This window comes from Salvia miltiorrhiza, chromosome 8, assembly GCF_028751815.1.
Source record: "Salvia miltiorrhiza cultivar Shanhuang (shh) chromosome 8, IMPLAD_Smil_shh, whole genome shotgun sequence".
In the NCBI taxonomy this organism is placed as follows: domain Eukaryota; kingdom Viridiplantae; phylum Streptophyta; class Magnoliopsida; order Lamiales; family Lamiaceae; genus Salvia; species Salvia miltiorrhiza.
In genome coordinates, this window is record NC_080394.1 from 14878867 (window position 1) to 14905435 (window position 26569).

Consider the following 26569-nt stretch of genomic DNA (forward strand, 5'->3'; position numbering starts at 1 on the left):
TTGCAATTTTTTTCAAAGTTCGTTTATTTGTTGACCATAACCCCTTCTTTTTAATATGTATAAAAAAAATTAAAACCATATTCTATGAGGTATTTATTTTTAATTTTTAAATGTTTCATTCATGACATTGGTATTAATTTTTCGTCTTAACAATAAGGGTGTGTTCTCTTTTGTTGTAAAATTATCATGCAAAAATGAGGGATAACCAAAATTTCACCCTTTAAATCTTTCCTTTCTTTTCACTCATTTTCTACTTGATCATTACTTATTCCTCATTTTCATTACAAATGAGGGATAATATTATCCCTCCATTTTTGGAGGGATAATATTATCCTTCCTTTGTAGTGAAAATGAGGAATGAATAAGGGCGAAGTAGGAAATGAGGGAAAAGATTGAAAGGATTTAAAGGGTGAAATTTCATTTATCCCTCATTTTCTCATGATAAATTTACAACCAAAGAGAACGCACCCTAAGTTGAAATGGTTGCAATGTTAAATTGTTGATTTAATTATACAAGAGATTAATAATCAGTTGTCCGAAGCTAGTTCTGATCTACTTAGGTGTATGGGCAAGTCTTGATTCCAAAATCGATAACGAGAAGGAGCTTCGTGGGTTAAAAGAGTCCAAAGAATGGGGAAGGAATTTGATTCGGGCACATATCAACCTTGTTGTACATATACAAATTTAACGGTTATTCGGGGAAATTCGGTGTAACTGGTTACATCATCGATAGCATACCTTACTCGTGATGTGAGCCTGCAAAGAAACATTTTTGCCCCATTATTTGTGGCCTATGACTTTTAGGCACTTAGATTAAAGAAAATAAAATTAGGGAAAATGTGTGTGTCCCCAAGTATTAAGAAAATTGGTCATTTGGTTTCTGAATAAAATAGAGTAAAATTCAGTATATTTAAACAATCAACTGAGACGGGGAAAGAGGTTTGGGCAACTCTGATTGAGCTCCTTCTTCTGCGAGGTCACAGAGAACCAGAACTCCACCTCCTCCTCCGTAGTGCTTGCACACGTCGTTGCTAGTGTTTCACTCAAAGAGGGTGGACGTTGGGCAAAACTCAGAGGGTGGAAGCGGAGGAGGTAGAGCTAAGGTGAAGGCGTGAAGGTGGAGGTAGTTGAGGGTGATGGAGGCGGTGGAGGGATGGAAGAAGAGGTGTAAAGAGACAGATGAGATGGGTTTAGAGAAATTTTCTAGGAAAAATAGGGTATAAATTAGCTTTATATATATGAGTTTTAATTAAGTTCTTTTTTTTTCCCAAATTCCTCAGGATAAATTTATGAACTGATGAAAACATATCCTAAATAAACAATTTATCGTAGTTACAGCATAATTCATACCCCGGCTATTGGCATCACAACATTGAAACTTTTCTTGCTTTTTTATAATTCAAGTATGTGACGACGTCGACACTAACCCCAATATACAAAATGATGATGATGATTGACCAGTAATGTATCTGGCAAACGAGCAGAATAATATTTCAACACATAACGAAAAACAGCTTCTAAGACTAAGAAGCTGCTCCGCATAGGCAATTCATAAATTTGGGTGGAAGTGAAATATTGGTGAAAAGGAAAAATGTCAAAAGACAAGCGTAAAATTTAAGATCAAAGAACACCGAAGAAAGGATTATTTATGGCACTGTTCAACTCGCTCCCTGCAGAGTGCAGCACCGGCATGTCCACTTTCTCTCTTGGTAGATACAAAAATTCACCCCCTTCCATTTTCTCAAATCCACAAAGCTCCAGAAACTCAACGCCTCCTTTCAATTTTCCAACCCGATCCTGCCACATTACAATTCAGCTTCATCAATTAGCATTGGATAAGCATTTGACACTAGTTGCAGGTGCAGTCCTTAATGATGCACTCACAGTCTTGCCGTGGGAGAGGACAAATAGCATAAGTTTACCGGCAGAACCCAGTACGCCGACAGGTCATCTAACGGCATAAAGTTGTACGTTCTGCCTAGAATTTCCTTCTACCTTCTTAGATATCCTTATACTTTCTACAATCTGCTCCTACTTCATGACGACACGTCCAACTAAGAACAAAGGATTTGATGATATACATCGTGGAATCGTGTTATTGTGAAGTTATTTTGAAATATTATCAAGTTATTTTAGTAAGAATGTATTTAGTAATTTCATGTTTGGCGTATCTCCACACCGGTGTCCAAAGTTAGGATGGTGTCCCAGTTTCTACAATTTTCTAAAAAATTGTACCGGACACTCGGATCCGCACCTGTGTCCATGTAACATAGACCGGAAATTCATTACTTAATACGGCAGACATCACATATATCTCAAAATTTGATTCTTGTTTTACAAACAGGATTTAGATTGGGAAACATGTGGGAGTTTCAGTGTGGTTAAGCAGGAAGAGAGATGTAGTGACAAGAAAGAGAAATATAGCCCATAAACAATAATTAATAGAAATGTCTGGCAAAGCGCACCTGAAAATTAGCATTAGTAAGTCTGATTTTCCGGAATTTCTCCTCGTTTGGATTCGTAGCGACATTCTTAGCAAAAGTCAAGAGTGTGTTGAAAGCTGTCTTCACTTTGGCTTCGTCATCCTGGTTAATCAGGAAAGTAATAATGCATAACTCCGATAAAAGTGGAACATATAATGTCAGAACGACAGTAATCAGGAGGAACTATCAACCCAAGATAAGTTCTAATGTATCTCAATCATTTGAATTGCAGAGACATTACACCATAACCCAACATTTTCATTTAAAAGAACCATGATCTTGTCAGATACATACATCAGCCATCAGGTTCATCCCCTTCACAATATAAATTGATCATGAAATAATGCTGGAGATAAACTTCCCTTCAGAAGTTTGAAGAATATTGTTCGTTGGAAATTAGAAGTCATCAATCTGAAAATGCAAAACCAAAATTCTGCTGTTTTTACTCGCAAATCACAAGTAGAATTTGAATTACTACCTTGTTATTCTGTTTAAGGTTTCTTAAGCACTCTCTCATTTGCTCTGCCTTTGTAGCTGGCCGAATGGGCAGGGAGCTCTGTATTTAGTTTTGAGAAGAATAACTCAGTAGGGCATACAACAAGGCCGAACAAACTCATGAACAGACGATATCACTGAAGAAACAGGTACGAGAATACCTTTTTTTCCTCAACAGGTGGAGCAGAGGGTTTTGCAGCAGCTGGTTCCTCTGGGGGCAACCCAAGTTTCCTACGTCTTTCTGCCTGGAAACATAGACAGGATTGGACTCAGCTCGATGCAACAGTTAGAGCGAAAGAAGCAAAATAAATAAAGACAAAAGAAAATGATTAGAAAAGCATGCCCCACTCCATGACTCCTGAAGCAGACTACTCCAAAACAACATACCTAATCATCAATAGTTAAGCTTATCCCTATATCCACAGACCAGTTACATGATATAAACATTTTCAGCAAAATATACATAAAAAAATAAAAAATTACAGAAGCATATAACAAGGACCTTGTCTTCTTCCAATTTTTGACGAATTTTCTCCCTAGCTCTTTTTTCTTCCTCTTTCTCTGCTTTCCGCAAGGCTAATATACTGTTTGAAAAGAACCCTAACTCATTGAGAATTTCTACCAAAATGCCAAAATCCAAATTAAGATACACAAGTGATGTCACACCGTTTTCTTTCATTATCTTCTTCAATTCGTTTTGCTTCAAGCAGTTCCTTTCCAATTCGAATTCTTTCCTGCCACATCATGTGAAACCAATCACAAGAAAATGTTAATGAAGTTGCACAATATAACAGATATAGGAAATTGAAACTTAATATCTATAATAAAAAAAAAAAAAGTGCATATCAGCACTAACTCTCAGGATCAAGACTGTAACATTGAAAATTTTCAGTAAGTCTCTGGATTTCAGCAATCCATAAAAAATCAAGATCCAGATAAGTGCATAAAACTAGGAGGCGAAGAATCAAATGAAAGCCTACCTTCTCTCTTTCTCTTTCCTTCAGTTTTTCTTCCTCTTCTTTCTTTTTGCGTGCTCGCTCCCTGAAATTAACAAAGAGCATGCAAAACTAAGAAACAAATAGACATATGCAACATCATCAGAGAGTATGGCGGAGAACAGAAAACTGCGGGTGATGAAATCCTCCATATAAAGACCGTGAAGTAAAATTCTAAACAAGAATGAGTCCAGCAATGATTTAAGGCTCAGTGAAGATACTTCGAGAAATTATCTTCACATTCATCAACATCTCTACAGAATTGTTCGAGGAGATGACACTTGCAAAATTGACCCAAAGTGTCAACGAATTTCAAGTGGCAACAAGCTAATATTATTAACAAAGAATGCTTCTATTGAAATGATAAAATTTATAGCAGTAGTACCATAGAAAGAGATACAAATGTTATCAAGAATCCAAGGATACCTTAATTCATGTTGTTTCTGCTTAATCTCTTCTGGTGTGAGAGCTTTTTTTGGAGCCTCAGGTTTCTTCGAATTGACAGGTACCTAAGCATAAGAAGAAGAGATGACAATCAGATACATGCTCTGATATGTCAGATAAATTATAACGGTGATTTATAAGATATGAACAGACATATTTACTAAGAGGCAAATATTAAAATAGCCATTTTGCTTAAGTAAAGGTTAATTATACCCATAAAAATAATAATGTATTAATTATGAACACTCTTACCAAAGTACCCTTTTATTATACAATTTATCAATATTTTAATAATATTAAGATTTGTATTTAAATTATAAAATTGAAAAAAAAAATCAAATAGAAAAGTTCATTAAACCCCCACCCACCACCCAACCTCCCGATTCTTCCCCATCGCCTCCCCCCACCGAGTCCCTGGCCTCCATTGCTACTTCCATTAAATTCCTTGCGCTGCCGCCTCTCTGTCAAACACCTTGCACCACCGCCTTTGTGCCGCTGCCTACATCACTGCCGTCGTCATCGGCACCAAACCGTGTGCATCAATTTTCATGCCAACCGCCAAAGAAGAAGGAAATTGGTGGAGGTGGGATGTGGGAGGGGCAAACGTGGTGGGAAAATGGGGGGAGGAGAGAAGAAAGAAATTGGTGAGGGTGTGAGGGACTAGCGATCTAGGATCAGTACAAAGCAGAAGGAAATGGCTGGGGTGTGATTGGGTACGGGAGTAAATGTTTTCCTTTTCTTTTCTTCTAATTTTAATATTTTTTTTATTACTATAATTTTATTAAGGGTAAAATAGTATATTTACTCATAAATTGATTAGAATTAATATATTTTTATTTTTATGGTTAATATTAACTTTTTGCTAAGATAAATGGTTATTTAAAGGTATTAACACTTTACTAAAAGTGGGTGCTCAGATTAGGAATCACGATACCCATGCAGCAAGCATTGCATTGCTGAGGTTGGCAACTAGAATTTAGAGGATTGGTAGCAAAATAATTCCTACAACATAAAGTCAGCTACTCCAACAAAGAAGACAAACTTTCAATAGAGCGAATTATCCCATAACAAGAGATTAAGTTTAAATGATTTGGAAGCTCGATTTTCACTAAGGAAAGAAACTAACCAGCCAGATCCACCAGCAGGAAGAAGCATGCAGCACAACATGACAGTTCCCATATGCATGCTTCCCTTACCAAAACATTAACCCTTTTGCTTACAAGCTAGGGAGAGTACCACGAAGCTTAACTTTTGTTTACAAGTAAAACTCCAGATTCTATGTAAAGGTGTCAACATTTAGTAGAACAACTCGTTTTAATAGTAGGTAATATGATCTATCAATAGTACATGAACATAAAGCTCATACCAGAGGCATTTGATCAATGTCAGGGTCATTTTCATGCTCAACAATCCAATTTGCAGCAGCCTCAAGGCTTTCATTGCCTGTACAAAGATCAAAACAGTATTAGTTCACCAATTTCATTTGAACAATTTGTAAAGATCATCTTGGTAAAATTTCAGCAAAACAAGCATTGTACTAAAGAAGCATGCTGTGACTCAGACCCCCTATGCATATTTACAAGGGCAAGAAGAACGAAGAAAAAATAAGAAAATGGGAAGCATAAAATCAGGATTGCCCTTGTTTAATGCACATTAGATCTATTTCATCAAATAAGAGAATACTGCAACCCATAAAATAATAGAATACAACATATCATAAATTTATATTCATAGAAAGCATACCCGAAAAATGAAGTGCCCGAGTTGACCTTTCTTTAGGAAACCCCATTTCCTCAAGCTCGGCGAGTAGCTGCTGATTGACATCAGAAACGACCATTTCTAAAGAGAGGAAGAGTATCAGGAAACTAACTGAGCTGCTTGGATTAAGACTATTGACAAACATTTAAAAACTAGGTAAATAGTCATAGGAGAAATAGAGTATCTGATTTTGAATAAATCCCCGTAAGACTACAGTAAATTTTAAATAAATTAAATATTTGAAGAAATGAACATTAAAATCTAAAGGAAAAAGAATGTTTGATAATTTTGGGAGAAATTTCATATATCAAGATAAGAAGAAACATTCTGCATATTATGAATTGTAAATACGCAGTTTGTCACCAGGGCATTAGCTAGAGCAAAACAGTTGTATTCTAAGGAGATAAATGCTTCAGATAAGCTTTGAAGAGGTGATACATAGAATGCACATGAAAAACCAGACATGTTGACCACCTTCTTGCTGAGTGCTACTACCCTCGCCAGCCTCCTCCATCTCGACATCATCCATAGGCTTTGGAGCCTCCAAACTTATAGGTTTTGCTGCCTCTGAAGTCTTGTCCACAAACTCAGTGTGTCCCGTCCGCTTAGTATGCAAATCACTCTCCTGCACTCAAACAAGAAACCAAACCCACAATATTTGAGAACCGTGCCATATTCTAAATTATTTCCTGCGCGGATTTCATAATGTGAGAAAAAACATGTTAACATAACCAAATACTAAGTGCCTCAATGTATAAACAGAGATGTGTAAGGAAAAAAAGTGAGTAGCTCATAAAGTTCAAAAGTCATCCAATGTGCCAAGATCAGGAAGGAGAACCCTCCAAATGCATCAAAAAATTTATGGACCAACTATGCATCTATATGGCCCTTAACCTTGGAGTAAAGGAACTCCCTAGATAATGATAGTTTGGTTCGAAAGCATGTAATGTAAAAAAAGGATTTACTTTTAGGTGATCTTTTGCTCACAATTTCTAGGACGGATACATCTTCCCCTCTTTGACTTATAGACATAGTTGGGGTGGAACTCATTAATTTTAAGCGGGTTAGTTAGATGCCAGATCTCCATATTACAAAATCCCAAAAAAAAGAGTGTTGTGTTAAACTTCATTTTAATTTTGCCGTATCAATGTTGCAAGATTAAGGGGGGTGTATTCGTTGTGGAATTTAATGGATTTTTATGGATTTTAAAAGTCTGGGTGTATTCGTTCAAGACTTTTAAAAGTCTGCAGAAATCTGGGTGTATTCGTTCAAGACTTTTAAAAGTCCATATAAATCTCGGTGTATTCGTTTCAGACTTTTTAAAATCCATACAAATCTAGGTGTATTCGTTATTCCATTGACTTAAAATCCATAATGACTTTCATGGATTTCATCCAAAAAATACACACGACGAAATCCGGCCAAGAACCACGAGAATTGAAATCCATGAAGTTTTAAGCGAGCGCTGAGTTCCAGCGTCGGCGGCCAAGAAGCCAGCGAGCGCTGGAACTCAGCACCCGTTGAGAAAGTCCAGCGCCCGCTGTGTTTGAGCGGCCGCTGGGTTGCACCTGAATTAGTGGTTTAATAAACTAGCTAGCTATGTGAGAAGCACCCGCTGGGTTTGAGCGCCCGCTGGAATGAGGATTCCTTTGACTATGCATGACATTTCCTCTCCTGTTCATCCGCAAATGAGCCACTACTGAACTCATCATCATCACTCCATGCATTTTACCTTTTGACTATGCATGGCATTGGATTATTATGGAAGGACGGTGGGCATAAAGATTATGCCAGTTGGGATTCATATGGGTCATATTGAATCAGTTCTGAGACAAGCAGATAAGGAGCTACAGGTTGAGGAGCTAAGGCAACAGTTTGCACGCAAAACTGTGTTGCTCGGAATTGATGATATGGACATATTTAAAGGTTTCCAGCGCTCGCTGGATTCCCAACGGTCGCTGGGTTTCCAGCGGTGCTGAGACTCAGCGGGCGTTGGTTTTCATGGAATTCAATTCCAGAATTGTCCCGTAAAGTCTTCGAAAATCAGTGAAAATCAGGGTGAAATCCAACCACGAATTCTTTGAAAGTCGTCTGGAATCTATGTGAATTCCATGGAATTTAAATTCCATGGACTTTTTAAAGTCTGTGGAAATCCACAACGAATACACCCCCCTAAGATAAAAGAAAATGTGATTAAATCATCACAATAGATCATCCTTTGAATTTAAAGTACAAAGGTCAATCATCAAACTCACGCGAGAGATCGACCACTACTTGATTTTCAATAAAATGCTTTGAAATCAACGTATGCGTCCCTCGTCACCGCACGCACACAACTACGAATCAATCAACCATATCAAAGCAAAGTTCAAGAATTATACGGTTTTTGAGCGGCACGGCTTCCCGCAATCGGCGCAGACTAAATTGAGCACGGCCTCCGTAGATTCGACGAAGTTGGTGTGTTTGGTTAGCTCTGCGTGCTCCTGGGCTTCCTCCACTGACTTCAGCAGCGTCCCGCAATCCCCGCATTTCAATGAAAACCCCGCCATAGTTCGTTTTCGCTCCGAGCAGAATCTATCAGTTATTAGGTAATGAAATCATCCGATTCGTTGATCGCTCGGCTTTGGATAATTTTGGTGTTTGTGTCTAGGGTTTTTCTATGAAATCAGGTTCGAAAATTTGGGAAAGAAATGTTAGGCGAACTCGAAAATTTTGGTGTTACTGCAAATGAACTATCATTTGAATTTGAATTTGATCTGGTTGTGAGGTATTTTAATGGGCTTTTAACCAACATATATTGGGCCTCTCATAGCCCATAATATAATGGATTTAAATCCTCCGGAAACTAATTCTTCTAATTCTAAAACCCTACAAGACTCTGCTTTTTGAGTTACACAGTCACAAACCCCTCTCTCTTCTATTTGCTCAAGAAATGGCGGATATTGCAGAAGAGAACAACAAAAAAGATGGCAGTGAAGCCGAGGAGAAGCAGCGGACGAGGCATAAGGGGAAGCACGACAAAGATAAACCGTGGGATGACCCCAGCATCGATCATTGGAAGGTCGATAAATTTGATCCATCGTGGAACGAGAGCGGCATGTTAGAAGTTAGCTCATTTTCTACTCTCTTTCCTCAATACAGAGGTTGCAAATTGTTCCCATTTTTTTCCATCTGCTAGTTCCTTTTTTCCCCTTAAAATATTTTTTTCTTGTGCAATGTTGGGTAACTGCTGTCCAATTGCGAATACTAATTTACTGTATGATGTTGTGTATGTGAGTGAGTTAGGTTTTACGCGACATCATATACATATTGCGGAATTGGTACATTAGGGTTTGAAAATTTAAAGCTGTTTAGCATGGTTCATATCATTAATCCTTCATCTAAGCAAAAGAAGTCTTGCTGCATAAGCTTGTGACCTATGATTGTCGAGGGAAATATGCTATAATGTAAAGGTTTAGCATTCTTATATTCGACAAACTGTTTGTAATTTTGATATAGATGGCTCGACCTTGTGTATATTGAATTGTTAAAGCATCATGCTACTATGTTGGTCTCCAGACTCAGATTGTCTCTCTTTTACACATTACTTGTGTGATTGCCCCTTCTACGCCGAAATACATTGCATTCGTCTGGACTTAAAATAGATTGTAAAGTTAACTATTTTTCATACAGTGTTAGCAAGCAACTTTGGCTTTATTCATATGTTTTCTCTCCTGTCTACTCTTTTAGAGAAATATTTGCAAGAGTGCTGGCCAATAGTGAAAGGTGCATTGAAAGAGCATGGTATTGCTTGTGAATTAAATTTGGTAGGTTACTACTTCCTTTTTTTTCTTTTCTCCCCCCTCTTTCCTTTGTTCTTTCTTTATTTATGCTTTTACATTGTTCCCAAGAGGCCTGTGTTATACTCTCATTAAAGAACTGACTGTAATGGACAGTTTGGAAGCTGAGTGGTGCATATTTTTCATTTCTTCAACTTACTTATTGGACGGCTTATGTATTATCAGGTTGAGGGATGCATGACAGTTTCAACAACCAGGAAGACGAGGGACCCCTATATAATAGTCAAAGCTAGAGACCTCATTAAGCTTTTATCACGAAGTGTTCCTGCTCCTCAGGTCAGGTTTCTTCTGATTTTTTTTCTTCCCTAGTGTAGACAAGGGGCCGATTAATTTGTAACATTCTCATAAGTGATTTATCTGTAAATACATATTATTATGTGTAGTTTGAACTTGTTCTTGCCAGCTTAAGTATATGTTCTTAAATTTTTAGTAATGTTGCAGTTAACCATTCTATTTCTTTGTCTAGTGCTTAGAGTTTTCTATGTAGAATTAAATGGCAGTACTATGATATTCAGTTTCCATGGAAAAATGGTTGTGCTGCTATTATTTGCAAATTGTGTGATTATAGATCAATATTTGCCAATTTTCATTGTTTGCTTGCCCCACTATGCCTTTTAGAGTGACAAAGTTAACTCAAGTTCACAGGTGAAGAAAATGGGACAGATTAAGAATCTTGTTGTTTATGAATAACATTGAAGTGGCTACATAACTACAAAAAATTAACGAGCTGGCTTTATATTTTGAAAAACATACTTTTTTCCATCCATACTTCATTTTTCCTAATGCTATTAAAATCTTATATGCATTGAAAATTATAAATTCTTTGAAATTTGTTAAAAGATCTAAAGCTAGATAAGATTTTATTGAAGGAGAAGAGTAAAATTTTCTCTTGAATATCTTTAATAATTTAGTCTGTCTATAGGCTGATGACTATAGTTTTGGCATCTTTGCAAACTCGAGCAGTTGGGTTAGCTGCTACATAAAAGAGGAAAATAGAAGCCTTTCTTTGGAGTTTAGATGATACAATCTTTGAAAGGATGTAGTCCTGCTTTGAATCCTTGAAGTTTATTCGTATTTGTGCTCATGCGTGTTACCTTACAGGCAATAAAAATTCTTAACGACGAGATGCAGTGTGACATAATCAAGATTGGAAACTTGGTCCGCAAAAAGGTTTGTTTTAAGTCTAAGCTTCAATACTACTTATAGAGCATCATGTATCCAGAAAATATGGTTATTTATCAAGAAGAATTAGTTTATATCAGGAATGACTTCAGAGAGTTGTATGTTCAGATATCTCCCAACGAAATTACCTTGAAAAATATACGAGATCTGTCGAACGTTTGAAAGTGGACAATTTACTGTTATGAAGGCATGCATTTTGAGCATCATCAGTCCAGTCTTGTCAAAAGTCACAAATTGACTCATTGCTTGTTTGCAGGAACAATTTGTTAAAAGAAGACAACACTTAGTGGGACCCAATTCTTCTACCCTTAAGGTATCTCATTTGATTTAGTGATCTGCATGAAAGAGACTATGATTGAGTAAAGAAGGGAACACACAAATAGAAAGCATATTGGACCAATGACTACTGTTATCTTTGTAGCTCGTTCAACCTACCTCTCATTTTGATGCTTGCTATTTGGATATCTTCCTACTTTCATTGTTCTGTGTACTATACCATGACTGATATCTGATTGCGGTTAATTAAATGCAGGCACTCGAAATTTTAACAGGCTGCTATATTCTTGTCCAGGTCACTTTTTTTGATCTATTCATATTATTTTTATTTTAGTTAACCAAACTAGCAAAATTAACAAAGCGTATCGTTCTCTGTTCTCTGTTAAATGAGCAGGGGTCCACAGTTGCAGCAATGGGTTCATATAAAGGTCTAAAACAAGTTAGGAAGGTTGTTGAAGAATGCATTCTGAATAAAATGCATCCAGTATACAACATCAAGGTAAATGACTAAATGGTCAAATATACTGCTGAATTTGATACAATTTTGGCTACTTTTCTCATGATTTGGAGGATCTGATGATCATTTTATGTGATTGTACCTCTTCTTCTGTGACTACAGATCCTAATGATGAGGAGAGAGCTTGCTAAAGATCCTGCTCTTGCAAATGAGAATTGGGATAGATTTCTTCCGAAGTTTAAGAAGTATGCATCTGTTCATCTTTGCCTATTACATGTACCATATAACTCAAACCTTTTACTTCAGTGCAAGACTTAACCAATTCCTTTTGTTTCATCTCTCCTAGGAAAAATGTCAAACAAAAGAAAGTTAAAGCTAAAGACAAGAAGCCTTACACACCTTTCCCTCCACCACAGCAACCTAGTAAGGTGAGTTGATGTGTCATGTTCTATTGCTTTACTATACTTGTTATCATTTATTTGCACGCTCAAAACTCCTGTTTTAGTAGCATGAAGAAAAGTGTATTCGTATCCTTAGTTATTTACAGCGACATGTCCATTGCTTTAATATAAACTGAAACCGTACTGCTGCTGCGACCTTTTGTGTGGTCTGCTGTTTACTCAGTATTCTGTGTTGTCATGATGTTAACATGGCTGTTGATTGGACTTCTAAGGCTTGGAATGCAACAATATTATTGTTTGTGAGATATGATCATTATTTTGTCTTTTGATCTTGCACGTGCATACGTATATGTATATGTGCATTCCTTTTTTTGGCACATGGGGGTTTGCAAGATTGATTTCATTCATTAATTTTGCCATTTGAGTAATGTCAGGTTGATTTGCTACTGGAAAGTGGAGAATATTTCTTAAGTGATCAGAAGAAGCAAGCAAAGAAGTGGCAGGAGAAGCAAGAGAAACAAGCAGCTAAAGTGGCTGAAACCAAAAGGAAACGAGAAGAGGCATTTGTTCCTCCTGAGGTTTGTATAGGAACACCCTTTCCTGCTTTTGTGTTATAGTGTATTTAAGTTTTTAGTTTTTAATGCTTTTGTGTTATGGTGTATTTTTTCCTGCTGAGGTTTGTATAGGAACACCCTTTCCTGCTTTTGTGTTATGGTGTATTTAAGTTTTTAATGCTAATTTTTTGAACAGGAACCTAGAAAAGAAGCTCCAAGGCATGCTGATGACAATAATGATGTTGCTGCTCTTGCATCGTCTTTGAAGGTAAATGAGGGCTTATTCTCAGCTTCCATTTAATCTATATTGCACGTTTTAGTTCATGTATGTGTTAAGTGGAGACATAATCAAAATCTATGCCTCTGTTTATTGAGTCACCTCCGTGCTTCTTGTGAGCAAATTGGTGGCACAGTGGTTCTTTTAACTAGATAAATAGAAATTATTTGCAAGTTAAAAGGATTTTCTTAGCATATACAAAATTATACACTGCAATAAAGCATTATCACATAGGCAAGTTACAGTTAACTCAGTCAATTTGCATTGAAGGCGGATTGAAGGAGAATAAATTTAACTGGTTTCTGTGTTTTCTTTTTCTGCAGAAAAAAGCAAAGGATTTTAGCAAACAAAAATCTGCTGAGAAGATTGATGCAGCGTCATATATTGCAGCTTCTAAAGGGCCATCTGCTAAAAAGAAATCGAAGTGAAGCTGAACATTTAGGATTTGCTTCTATGTTATGTGATGTTAAATCTGTTGTAGCAGCTAATACTTAGAGAAAAACATTTTACGAAAATGCTTACATCTCAAAACCTGCTTATTTGAGAACGGTTTGTATTACTTGAAATGTGGAAAAATGTTACGTGGGTAGCATGCTTTTTGTTGGATAAACGTTATTTATAATATAAGATGCATGTATAACATTTTTATTTATAAAATATACGCTCTTCCATTCCCCAAAAAATTTCTTAGAAAATAGGGGCACGTGTTTTATGATTAAGTTGTTGAGTGTATTGACAGTGATGAAGATATATTTTAATTAGTGTTGAAAGTTATATAAATATGAAAAATAAAGGTAAATAGTGAATTATTAGTGGAGGGATATATAATTCAAAAATAGAAAAAAAAGTTTTTTATGGAGCGAACTAAAAAAATAATTAGAAAATTATTTAGGGAATGGAAGAAATCGATACAAACATTTGCCGATCCACAGCCATATGGTGTGTTGGGTCAGGCCGAACTCAATTTAAAACCCACAACTTGATTCGAAATATGATTCAAATTTTGACTCATGATTTATTATCTAAAATTAATAATATGAAAAATAAAATGCCATTAATTGTACAAATTAGATGACAATGTTTCTATGACTTTTAATTAATGTTTGACTAATTTGGGAAATATTGTCATTTAAGTTATTTTTTTTATTAAAAATACATTTAAGTTTGTAGAATTAAATACATATTTGTGTGAAACATTATGTATTTTTGTGTGCAAAGTTATGAATTTTCATAAAATAATAATAATAATAATAATAATAATAATAATAATAATAATAATAATAATAATAATAATAATAATAATAATTAAAAAAAATGGCTTTGGGGGCGGGGGGTGGGGGTGGGGTGGGGTGGCAAAAATACCAAATTTGACCTAATACGCAAATGCATTTTTTTATACAATTTAATGCATTTTGATGTTAAACTTTATGCATTTTTGTGTGAAATTATATGTATATATATAGGGGAGCGCTCCAATGAGACCCTTTATTTTTAGTGAGACCTGAGACACGATCTCGTCGTTTATTTCATCAATCCTATGACTGATATTGCATCTAGAGGAAGAATTTTTTTTCTCAGGGTTCGAATCCTGGAGGGAGCGAGATATTTTAAATTTCGTTATTCATCAATATATACTGCATTGTTCATCGGTATATACTGCCTTGTTCATCAGTTTATATGTCTTATTCATTACCAATTTTTTAAATTTCGTTATTCATCAGTATGTACTGCCCTGTGGTGCTTGTTCATCAGTATATACGTCTTATTCATTGTACTCAGTGTCTCGTGAAAAATAGGGGGTCTCACTGGAGCGTTCCTATATATATATATATATATATATATATATATATATACACACACACACACACACACATACATATATTGTAACAGCCTGCACTTAGGGTAAAGAAAAATATAACAAATAACAGGGCTTATTAGAATAAAAGAGATTTATGATATAAAAACGAATTTGTAATACGGGAAACTCCCCAATGATTCGAATAGGTTTAGTTTCGCAGCTCCGATACTTTAACATTTAAAACAATGCAACAGAATAGAAATAATGAGTCTGAGCTCAATCATGATTAGACTAGTCGTTATTTTGGAACATAAGATCTAGAACAACTAAGGAGTAGATGGCAGTTGGAACAAGGAACACTCCCCAGCTCAGCACCATGCACGCCAACCGCCTATCCTGAAAACATTTGAAAAGAATTTGGGTTGAGTACTAATGTACTCAGTGGGCTAGGGTTTTATAAAGCTATTTTATGAAATGATAAAGACGGTTTATCCAATTTCACAATCATGACTCAGAAGGTTTTAAAGCAGAAATCCACTTCCAAGCATGACAAAATCCTTTCTTATTGAGGGCGTCCATGTGACGTTCGATTGTTACTCGCTGCTTAAGATCCAGGGCCTTTAACCACCGACGGATCACTTTTTTCCCCCCATTTTCATTTATTGATCTCGGGACACACCCAGTCAGAATCAATAATTTTAACTATGCTTCAGAATGCATCCAGACAAGCACCCACCCTTATAACGCTCTTAAGTTGTTAGTGCACGATGACGATCAACCCATCAAGCCACTAACCTTGTGTACATAATCCTCATTTAACGTGTTAGGCCAAATGAGAATCTCGATCGATGCTTATACGAGCATTAAACAATACAGAACGCACATAAAAATATTTATATTGGATAAACAATTATTTGTCATAAAATATCAGAACTTATATAGCTCAAGATATATTGTATGTAAAATAAAGTCCACCTCGATAGTGGAGATTCAACGTTCAACTTGTTTGAAACTTTACTGCCTTTGGTTATTCGAACCTACAAGAAATTCATTCATTAAGTAGGTTTCGAGGTTCCATTCTAATTCTTAAAGAGTAGAGGATTTCTAACTATTGATACACTTTGCCCGAATATAAATATTGTTGAATTGATTATGGATAAATCCCAATAATCATTGGGAATAATTAAGAGTAATTTATTCAAATAATTTAACTTAATGGAAATAAATTAAGAATTTAAAGGTATATATAAGCAGTTTGAATTTCATTGAATATTTAAGCCCAATAGCTAAATCATACATTTGAAAAATAAGCCCACCTGTATAGCAATGCATGTCGTTTAATCTTAACTCTAAATAAAAATAGCAGCGCTAGTCCTCACGATCCACAAAGCCTACAAGAAATCTATAATCTTAATAGGTCTCTTGAATCTAATCTTAAGTCATGATGAAGTGCTCATCATCCTATGATTCACTTACCTGGATTTTCAAAATTTAATAAATAAATAATTGAAAACTAAAATTCTTGAGTTAAGGACACCAACAATACCCTTACTCAATTTTCTTTAATAATTGAATTCATAATAAAACCAATGTAAATTATGTAATCATAAATGATTATATGCAAAATGTTTGATGCAAATTTCTTTCATGCTTTAAAACATATAATAAATAATTACACTTAATATATATGCACATAATAAATATTATTATTATGCAAATCATACCTAGAAATAATTAATCAAACTTAACATAAATCTAATTAATCAGCCCAACAGCCCAAAACCTGATCCAACCCTAACCCATTATCATTCCCTCTCACTCACACCTGCGCTTCCCCCAGCCCTTTTGCCCATCTCTTCCTCACACGACTCACGCACACACCCTCGACACTGCTCCCTCCGCCTCTCTTCTCTCGCCGCCGATCACCTCTCCCCGCCTCCCTCAATACTCAACAGAAAACGCACACCACTCACAGCCCCCTCGTCCTCCTTCTCTCTTCCGGCAGGCGACAACAGTAACGAAGCCAATCACCGCCGTGTGAGCCCTAATTTCCCAAATCCAGATGCCCTCCCCACCTTCATTTTCCGGCGACCGCAGCAGCTAGTTCTAGATTTAAAACTTGATTTCACAATCAAAACAACTAGTTGTGAATTTTAACTTTTAAATTATAATTCACATCCAACACTAACTATCCAATCGTAAATTCATATAGATCTGATTGTGAATTCAAAAACATTAAGTTGTGAATTTATAGATTTGGTTGTGAATTCAAGACATTAAATTGTGAATTCATAGATTTAGTTATGACTTCGAGAACTTTAAGAATGTGCAATTAATAGAATTGAGGCATAAATAATGGCAAAAAGTTGTGTACATTTCAAATCTAAAATCCATCTTAATTGCCTCAAACTGCATTATGCCTTCATCGTTGGCCATTGATGACAATGAAAGTAGGATAAATTATTGGCGCTCAACATATGGTTACATCAACAAATAAAATTGCAAATCAATTTTGCAGCAGTTTGTTTGAATATATACAACACAAAAAAATTTGCAGCCGTTGCATCAATGTTACTGCACTCTACAAGAAAATTCAACTTAACTCTTTTATTTTGTGTGTAGCAATTACTACTATTATGAAGGTTCCACCTACTTACGAGATGACGTTGGGCTGCTGCATTAATGAATTTTCAACAATTTGCAAGTTGTAACAATGTTCAACTTACGAGTTGCTGTGTCAATGAAGCTGGGCTGTTATGTCATAGTAACCTGAAGCAAAGAGGGGGGAGAGTGAGAGTACTTTTTGGACTATGGAAGTCATTGGAGAGAGATGAAAAAAAAAGGCTAATTTTTTTAAAAATTTACTCCTTCAGTCCCAACTTTTAGTAACTATTTGAGAATGACAAGAGTTTTAATAAAGTGATTGAGTGTGTTGTGAGTGGAATAAGGGTCTCATATTTTATGTGAGTGTTAAAATAATTAAAGTGAAAAAAGGATCCCACCTACTTTTACTAAAAATATAAATGAATACTAAAATATAGGACGACCAAAAAAAGAAAGTTGGATACTAAAAGTTGGGACAAAATGAGTAATTGCTAATTTTTAGAGTTTTTATTTGATAGGCTAATTTTTAAATTTTTACTATAGAAAAGTGGTTAATTCTATATATTAACTCAAACACAACCTAATCCACTTTATAAACAGCCTTGTAAGTAAGATACCAAGTGCGTAAATTATTGCATGGAAAGCAATAAAATGTCTTCCAGCGGAAAAATAAAATGATGTACAGAAAATTCCACCACTTGATCTTTATTCCAAAATGATGTACAGAAAATAAAATGACATACAGAAAATGTCTTACGTAAATTCTGCACAGTTAACATACTATTTTTATTCTAAAGTTTAAATCCATTAAAATAAACAAAGGATTAATATTATTATTTTTATCTATCAATGCTATTCTTTCAAAATAAACGTCCCATGAGTGATAATGTATATGTAGGTCTATTAAATAGAACTGTCAAATGGACCAGGTCGGGCTAGCCCAACTCTACCCACCGGATTGGGCTTTTTGATTTATATTCGGTCGGGTTGGCTCGAATTTTAACCAGATTGCAAAAAATAGCAAGTTCAGCTCAACTTCTCTCGGTCAATCGGGCCAAATCCACTTAATATGTTTTTTTTCCTATTTTTTTGATATTAAAATGATAAAAAAACAAAATAAATTAAATTGATTAACATCAAACCAAATATAAATTTACAAATATAATTAAAAAAAATAAGAATCTTAAATTATACTATTGTAAGTCAAACCGCAACAAAAAATAAATGAAAATCCCATAATAGATAGTTTGCTAAATAACACTCCAAAGTACTTAAACAAAGTTAAAGTCCTAATAGTAAATATATTAAGCAAACTCCAAAGTAATAAAAATGTATTAAAAAATCATTCATTTTGAACTACAAAATTAGCAAACAAACATTTACATTTCATATGGCACTAATTAAAATATATTTTAAAGAGGGGTAGGTAACTCACGGTCACGACAAAATTCAAGAAGAATGATGATACTCATTATAAAATAAAGGGGTTCATAAAAATAAATAATTTAAATAGATGCAATATGAATATATGTGTTTATATATATATTTAATTAACTTATACCTCCTATTTTTAATTCAACATATACTTAAAAAAAAATTCAAAAGTTAAAATTTATCAATTAACGAGCTAGCATAAGAGGAAAATCTAAACATGAATTTGTTTCAATTATTTTTTATTTTAAATTTCAAATTAATAATTAAAAAAATTGGGTGGTAACCTAATGGGCCCAATGGACCATTTGGGCGGATTTTTACTTTTTAGGTCTAATTTTTTTCGGGCCTCTATTTTAAGGAGCCCAATAAACCTTAAAGTTAGACGGATTGGATTGGGCCATCGGGCTTTTGCCAGCTGTGTTATTAACTCAATAAAATATTGTTGGAATGTAAGTTGGTGTTTGTTTTGTTTTGCTATTTCTGAAGGCGTTTACCGTATAAGAGCGTTACTTTTAAGCATCACACGCTTTACGACCTCCCAGCCAGCTGCGTCACTGAAAGAAAAAAAAAAACCAAATTGAGGAAAATAAAACGGGGGAAAATCGAACAAAAATAACTGTTGCACTTTCCTTTCTTCGATTTCTTCCAATTTCCCCAAAATTCAAAGATTTATAGCTATGAGGTCACGGTTCTCGCCATCTAAACCCTAGATTTTCTCCTGAAAGTTATTCGTAGTACGATGGTGAAGAGGAGCTACGGCGATGGATATCGTATTTCTCCATTGAAATCGAAGAGATTGTCTGGAAACAATTCATCGATCGTGAGTTGTGAATGGGGTCGTCTAAAAAGCCAATTGTGAAGGTACAAGAGGAAAAGCGGGTAGCACAGGAGGATCAGCCTGCGAAGGTCATAGAATGGGAGGATTACGAGCAGGAGCTCGCTCGTTTGTGCAGTTTGACCTCCGCACTTGAGGAAGCCAAGAGTAAGAAATTGGTGCTTGAAGAGAAGCTTCAGTCGTCGATACAAGTAAATATTTTAATCTTTTGTTATTATTTTTATTTTTTCGGTGGTGCTAAAGGAGTTGCAATGGAAAGGGGATTATGGATATATTTGTTGGAAACTAGTTCTCCTCGCTGGTTTATTTGTTGGTAATATTGGGAATAGTGAAGGGAAAGATACAGAGCAGTCAATTATGGTCCAGCGTGCAATTTGATCTAGTATTTATCGATTGAGATAACATTTACGGATAGAGGGGATCAGTTTTGCATGAACCGACCCAATGATTAGTCTTCATTTGAAGAGTGTATAGTTTAAGTGATCTGGAATGTGCTTTGCTCGGTTTTTGAATCAGGTACTATCAAATTTGAAAAAATTGCTAATAGAAGAGCACTGCAGGTTTGATAAATAAATAAAAACGACTTACAGAGGGCAGGGCAGGTTTTGACTCGAAAATGGACTATTTGAAGTTTGTGATGTTAATGGCTCAACTGGGAATTGGGAGTTTTGATACTGAAATGGAAAACCTATGAGATTTGGTTCACAGTAAGCATATGATTATTGGCTATGCCATCATGTGTTGGTTGCTTAAGAAAATCAGGTTCATGTTGAATTTTCCTTATTATCTAAATTGCTTATTTCTTAATGATATTCCTTGTAATTATGCAACGGATGCAACAATGAACATACATCAATAGCCTGATACCACCAAAAATATGACAGGTCATCATGTTATTTCTTTGATTATTTTGTGAGGATTCTTTCGATGGCCTCTTGTCATTCCTCAACAGCTGTGTGCACAGTGCACTTCATATTGACTTTTAGAATTTTTCACTGGCATGATTTGGATTCCCCTAAATCAAGATCTTTATGTGCAAATGTATCTGGTAATCATGACTAGGGGGTTGGCTATATTTGTAAAATCACCAGATCTAACTTCTCTCTTTTTCATTGATTGATTCTGTTTTGATGATCTTAAGTTAAGATATAGCTCTAATACAATAAAGAGCATGAACTATTTCATAGAGGACATCTCCAATAGTCAGGAGGTGTTCCTTTATTACATGTGGTAGTAAGAGTACATGTTATTCTTGTCGTTTCTGCTCCTGTGTCTCTCCTGCAATTAACTCTATGTGTTTGGTTGTGCGTGTGAAAGACATTATGTTTTTCACCTATAATATCTAGTAAATGAATGATACAACTTTTTATGGTGCTTTTCTATCCTTTTGTTCTAATTGATTCGGCTTAATTTCATTTGGCTAAATTTATTGATGGTACTATGGACAGATAGAATCTGAGTCATTAAGTCGGTCAAATGAGCTTGATCAGATGCGTGAGAAATTGGAACATCGTAAGTTGTTGATGGGGAAGATGTCTATGCATTCAAAGGTTGTAAAAGAGAAGGTAAGAAAGCAGGAGGAACAACTTAGTGGTGAAATTAGATCTCTTTTGGTCGGTGGAAGTTCTCTTTCTGTGGCCAACAAACGCATGCAGGTAATGTTTGACTATGTTACTTGGCTTTCTTCCCCAGTTTTATTAACTGAAACGAATTTATGTGTTGACTATCTAACTTGCGACTCTATCTGTACTTTTATTGCAAGTAGCTCACTGCATGCTGTCTATTATGTTCGTATGGTCATATGTATAACTGCAGTATATGATGTTGACCAATTAGATCCCCTAATGAAATGATTAATCATTCTAACAAGGGATTGATGTTTTAAATAGTTTTAGCCACCATTTTCCTATCCTTCTCCAGTTTCTTTTTCCTGTTCCTTTCCAAAGGATTAGATCTGAAAGACACTTTTCAGCTTATCCAGTGTAGACAAAAAATGCAGTATAGAACAATTGAACATTTATTGCGTGTAATGAAAAATTATCTGAAGAGCACTTATGCAGATGTCATGGTGAGTTGGCTGATGGATATGTTCTATTTATTTGCTTGAAATTTGAAAACAATGAGTAATGTGTAAATTGTAACTAGCCGAAAATCCTGATTCCCTATGGAAATAATTGATGCTTTCTTATGACAGTATCTACTACAGTCTACAGTCTCATGAAGACAAAAAGATTTGTAAGATATATTCACCACAGATAGAAATTTGATATGCACTCTTGAGATGAAATAACTTTTTGACAACTAGCCATTTGGACTTCATCCATGTTTTGAAAAAAATCTCTGTATGCTAAATGTGTTGAAGGCTTGAAGCTCACTGTGACCACATAAATAGTTTTCTTACTTTCTGTTTAACAGTTTAGCACTTTGTTTCTCAATTCGTAGCCATTGTTTGAATTTATGAGCCTAAAATGATATTGCTCTTCATTCTTCATTCTATATTTCCTACTTTTCTTTCACTTGTGGAGTGGATGAGATATATGTTTGTCAAATAATTAATAGTCTGAAATGTAAATTTATTCCGGTGCAGGACTCAAGTAGGTCACTTGCTGGAGAAAAAGGTTATGGTCACTTGAAAAATTTGCAAAAATCAAAGAGATTGAGGCAACAGTATATGGTCTCCCAGGTCACCTTGCTATATCCAGTAAAGCTTGTGGTCAGAAAAGCTTCTGAGCAAGAGCTTGAATCATTTCGTAGTATTAAGACAGGTAATTGTTGATTAGAAATGATGATATTTTATTAATTTGTAAAGTGAATATGTTTCAAATTGATCTTACATTTATTCAGAGAGTTGAAATATTATTCAATATTTTTCACTCTGATACTATATTTTGTGATGACAAGAATGAAGAATGTAAAACTGCATATGAACAATAAGTCAATAACACGATGCGGTAAAATCATGAATCAGTTACTTGGTTAGAGAATTGAAATCAAATCAAAATTAAGCTTGTGTTTGGGGTCTGAGATAGACAGAATCTATAAGCCATAGGTCTATATCACTTCTGAACTTGTTAGAAGGAAGTTATTGGTTTGTAATTTTAACTGCAAATATGTATTAAAACAAGAAATAATCCAATTTAATTCTAATAACCAATTTTGGTATATGATAGTTTGGCATGTTTTTTATAATAATCTCCTTTCACGTGTCACCGTGTGTGCGTATGCCTATGCTATACAGAAGATAAGATAACCAATCACACCCTTCAAGATCATAATTCAGATTCAGACACCTGATATTAATCCCCTAAACTCTAAAGTATGTGTATGCTTTCTTTATCATGCTAAACTAAGCAAGCATCATTACAAATTTGTAAAATCAACTGACTATCAATATGAACACCTTTTTTACAATCTTTGATCTTCTTATTAATATTGCATATCGAACACTTCTGTGTTCTGGGTCATGTAAGCACGTCCAAGCTGCACAGTTTCTTGGTTCGTAAACTAGTAACGGTGCATGTTTTCTTGGCAGAGTTGATATACATTATCGTTTGTTAGTATAATAAATCAAAAGATACTGACAGCGGTAATGAAGCTATGTGCAGTATGGTCTATGGTGTGGTGCTATTGAAGAGGATCGGTCACAGTTGTAAATATTAATGATTGTTTTATGTTGCCAAGATGTATTAGGTGGTTAATCAAAGTTTGCTTCTCTTGTCATTTTTTTTTTTCTCTTCAAAATACAACAAAAGCACTAGGCATTTTTTGTTCTAAAAGAGTTACTGGAGTAGAGTGCAGATCAGGGATGGAACAATTTGTATTATAGTTTGCTTTGTCTGTATAACAGTAGAAGTAGTTGAAGACACAGATAAGATATGTGACGAGGGGCTATCTTTGACAACATGCCTGGATTAAGTTAAATAAAGAAATTGCCTTATGTATGCCAGAAGAAATCATAGCAATTATAGCATCTCTTTTTTGTTTTCAACCTTGTTTGTGAGGTCCAAGGGTGTGCATCTGCTTCATTCTTTTACATCTGTACATTCTGCCTTTGTTTTCTTACCGTTGTGCTATTTTTCACCCCCATAAACCTTTAAATGATCCAACTAAAAGCAACTACGACCGATGTTAGGTTTTATTATCTAACTGGTTGAAATATTAGAGCGATTTGGAGTATATGTTTTTTTGTGATATAAATATTCCGTATGCAACACCAGTTGTATGAACATATGTGAAAACATTATAAGCATATTATAGTTTGTTTTGTATTGACTTTCAATATAGATGTTCTAAAGTTACTGGTAACATCATCATGATTTTATGCACATAGTATGTTTTGTAGATGTTTTATACTATTATAATGCTCTTTATGCAATCTTGGAGTTATTAGGAGTTAGTTCTTTCTGCTTCATGTGAAGCATCTTAAGATTGCTGTTCATAATATTTTTGTGCTATTTTACTCTTCATCCCAACTTCAGGTGTTCCTGATGGATCAAAACCTCTCGACCAGGGGACATTGACTATCTCAGGACTGCACCTCACTGTCTCTTTTACGAAGATGAGTTTTTTTACTGACAAGAAGGAGGTTCAACGATCGTCAACTGCCCTTGGATATGTAGCTCATGTATGTACTTCAGTTCCACTTTTAGAAATTTGAATTTTGGTTACAATTTGCTGGAACTGTTGTTCTACATGTATATAACAATAAGCTGTATTTATCCATTTTTGTCTCTCTGGGGTTGATCTCAGACTGGCAAGCGTTATATGCTTAGTTTATGCATATCTGTTGCTGTCAGTCTGCGAGTGCACTTATTACTAAGTTAATACATATTGATGAAAATGGCCTGTTACTATGCAGGCTGTATCTCTTATTGCTTCTTATTTGCAAGTCCCTCTGCGTTATCCATTACGATTAGGAGGTTCTCGATCATATATACGTGACTATTCCCCTTCAGTCGAACATTCAGCATCCAGTACGTCTTTGGATACAATAATTTCCACGAGCTCGAAGCCTGTAGAATTCCCTCTATTTATTGAAGGTCAGGACTCAACAAGAGCAGCTTACGCTGTGTTCCTGCTAAACAAGGTGTGTTCATTTCTGTATTCTTGCGTGAGTCATACATCACTCGAATAACTTACAGATATTTGGTGCACCATATATATACCATTTCAATAAGTCAACTTTTTTCATTGAATAATTCAAGTACCTTAGAATTTAGTTCTTATGCCTATAATGGCCTTAGTTGACAATGTGGTGGAATATTCATATGACTTAATTATTCACTAATGTTGTTGATATTACTGTTCCAGACACATCTGGAATCAACTTTCTTTCTGAAGTAGACTCTTAATCATCTTAATCTGTACAACTCTTATAATCGATCAAAATATGATACTACTTTAGCATAAAAAATTGTTGGAGGACATGTCATGTCAACGGTCTTATTTGTTTTGCAGTGCGGATTTCTGCTGTGTAATTGTAATCATTTTTGAGATACGAGAATGGTGTCTTACTAATTTGTAAATGTAAATTTGATTGCAGGATTTAGAGCAGCTGTTGAATTTTATCGGTGTTAAGAGCTTAGGACCTCGCCATATATTAGCAAATCTAAAGGAGCTTACACGAACAATTCTTTCCCCAGAGTACATAGATATGTGAAGTGAACTGTAAGTTTCTGTAAATGGATTACTTGTATTCTAGAAGGGTGCTGTTTTTTGGTTGAGCACCATAAAATCTTGGTCCATTTTCCAAATCAGTGCCAATTATATTTTATGTAATTTACATGGTTTGGATTCAACTTCAATCTTAATTTTTTTGTTGAGTTCGCGGGCAATGATTTTGGAAAATAGACCACCTAGATAATACATATTTTTTGAGCAATCATTTTTATTAATCAATTTTCATTGAGTTGTTCTTTCTTTCCTTGACTGCAATATGAAACCCCATTGATTGCCCATGGCCGTGAAAGACGGCGAAGCTTTACTGTGTAGGAGTATTATGGATATTCAAATGAGAATATCACTGTGTGTTTGTGTGTGTGTGAGAGAGAGAGAGAGAGAGAGAGAGAGAGAGTCCCTAGAAGTATAATAGTTCAAAGATTTGTTGATATGATTAGGACAAGTAATAATTTATGAAAAGACTTAGCTATTCTCCACAATCACATTATACGTGATGGGCCAGTGCTTATGGCCTTTTAGTGGTTAACATTACACCTTTGACATTTCTTGCAAGTAAAAGCATTCAATTATTGCTTTATGAGTCTTAATATCTTATACTCCCTTTTTTTTAGACGAATATCTTATACTCTCTTAGTTCCACTAATTCCACTAACAGTGTCCTTGTTATTTTGAATTGACCCATTAAAAATATTTCATTTTATAAATAACAAAGAGAGTATATAATAGAAAAATATGTTCTCCCTTGCATAGCAATCTAAAAATTTTCATCATTTGAATTTTTCTCAAAATCTCCTTCATTTGAATCATCCTCCATTTAATATATTTTTATTATTTCTAAATTATAATTATCAAAATGTTGCTGTGTAATATATTTTTTAAATCTTTTATTTATTAATTTTCTCATTTCATATGAAGAAAATATTTTTTCCATTTCAAGAAATTGTATACTAGATAAAATATGTAATATACATCTTAAATGAAATAATCTTTAATTCAAAAATGAATTTAAAATGAACCAGTTATGTCAAATTAAAATTTTAACATATAATATCGATAAG

General features: G+C 34.9%; 3 protein-coding genes across 4 annotated transcripts; 2 read left to right on the forward strand and 1 right to left on the reverse strand.

Annotated features, from left to right (window-relative positions):
* Positions 1–1434: 1434 nt before the first annotated feature.
* On the reverse strand, positions 1435–8860 carry LOC131001310 (vicilin-like seed storage protein At2g18540). The gene is made up of 12 exons (XM_057927669.1): positions 8557–8860; positions 6650–6800; positions 6161–6256; positions 5784–5860; positions 4400–4482; positions 3959–4019; positions 3645–3712; positions 3481–3562; positions 3140–3223; positions 2962–3039; positions 2466–2585; positions 1435–1797 (listed from the first exon to the last, which is right to left on the reverse strand). The coding sequence occupies exons 1-12, from the start codon at positions 8722–8724 to the stop codon at positions 1621–1623; spliced, it is 1245 nt and encodes a 414-aa protein (XP_057783652.1). The 5' UTR covers positions 8725–8860; the 3' UTR covers positions 1435–1620.
* A 247-nt stretch (positions 8861–9107) lies between these two features.
* LOC131001311 (KRR1 small subunit processome component homolog) lies at positions 9108–13818 on the forward strand. Its single transcript, XM_057927671.1, has 12 exons — positions 9108–9318; positions 9905–9981; positions 10180–10290; positions 11116–11184; positions 11453–11509; positions 11729–11767; positions 11867–11971; positions 12092–12174; positions 12276–12357; positions 12765–12908; positions 13081–13152; positions 13485–13818. The coding sequence occupies exons 1-12, from the start codon at positions 9108–9110 to the stop codon at positions 13587–13589; spliced, it is 1155 nt and encodes a 384-aa protein (XP_057783654.1). The 3' UTR covers positions 13590–13818.
* Positions 13819–19494: 5676 nt separating this feature from the next.
* Positions 19495–25751, forward strand: LOC131001312 (vacuolar protein sorting 38). 2 transcript variants are annotated; one of them, XM_057927672.1, is made up of 6 exons: positions 19495–20023; positions 21281–21487; positions 22420–22597; positions 24311–24456; positions 24691–24918; positions 25375–25751. In XM_057927672.1, the coding sequence occupies exons 1-6, from the start codon at positions 19829–19831 to the stop codon at positions 25489–25491; spliced, it is 1071 nt and encodes a 356-aa protein (XP_057783655.1). In that variant the 5' UTR covers positions 19495–19828; the 3' UTR covers positions 25492–25751. The 2 variants fall into 2 exon arrangements, with proteins under 2 accessions (XP_057783655.1, XP_057783656.1); XM_057927673.1 differs by having other exon boundaries at positions 19883–20023; positions 21285–21487.
* The last annotated feature ends 818 nt before the right edge of the window (positions 25752–26569 follow it).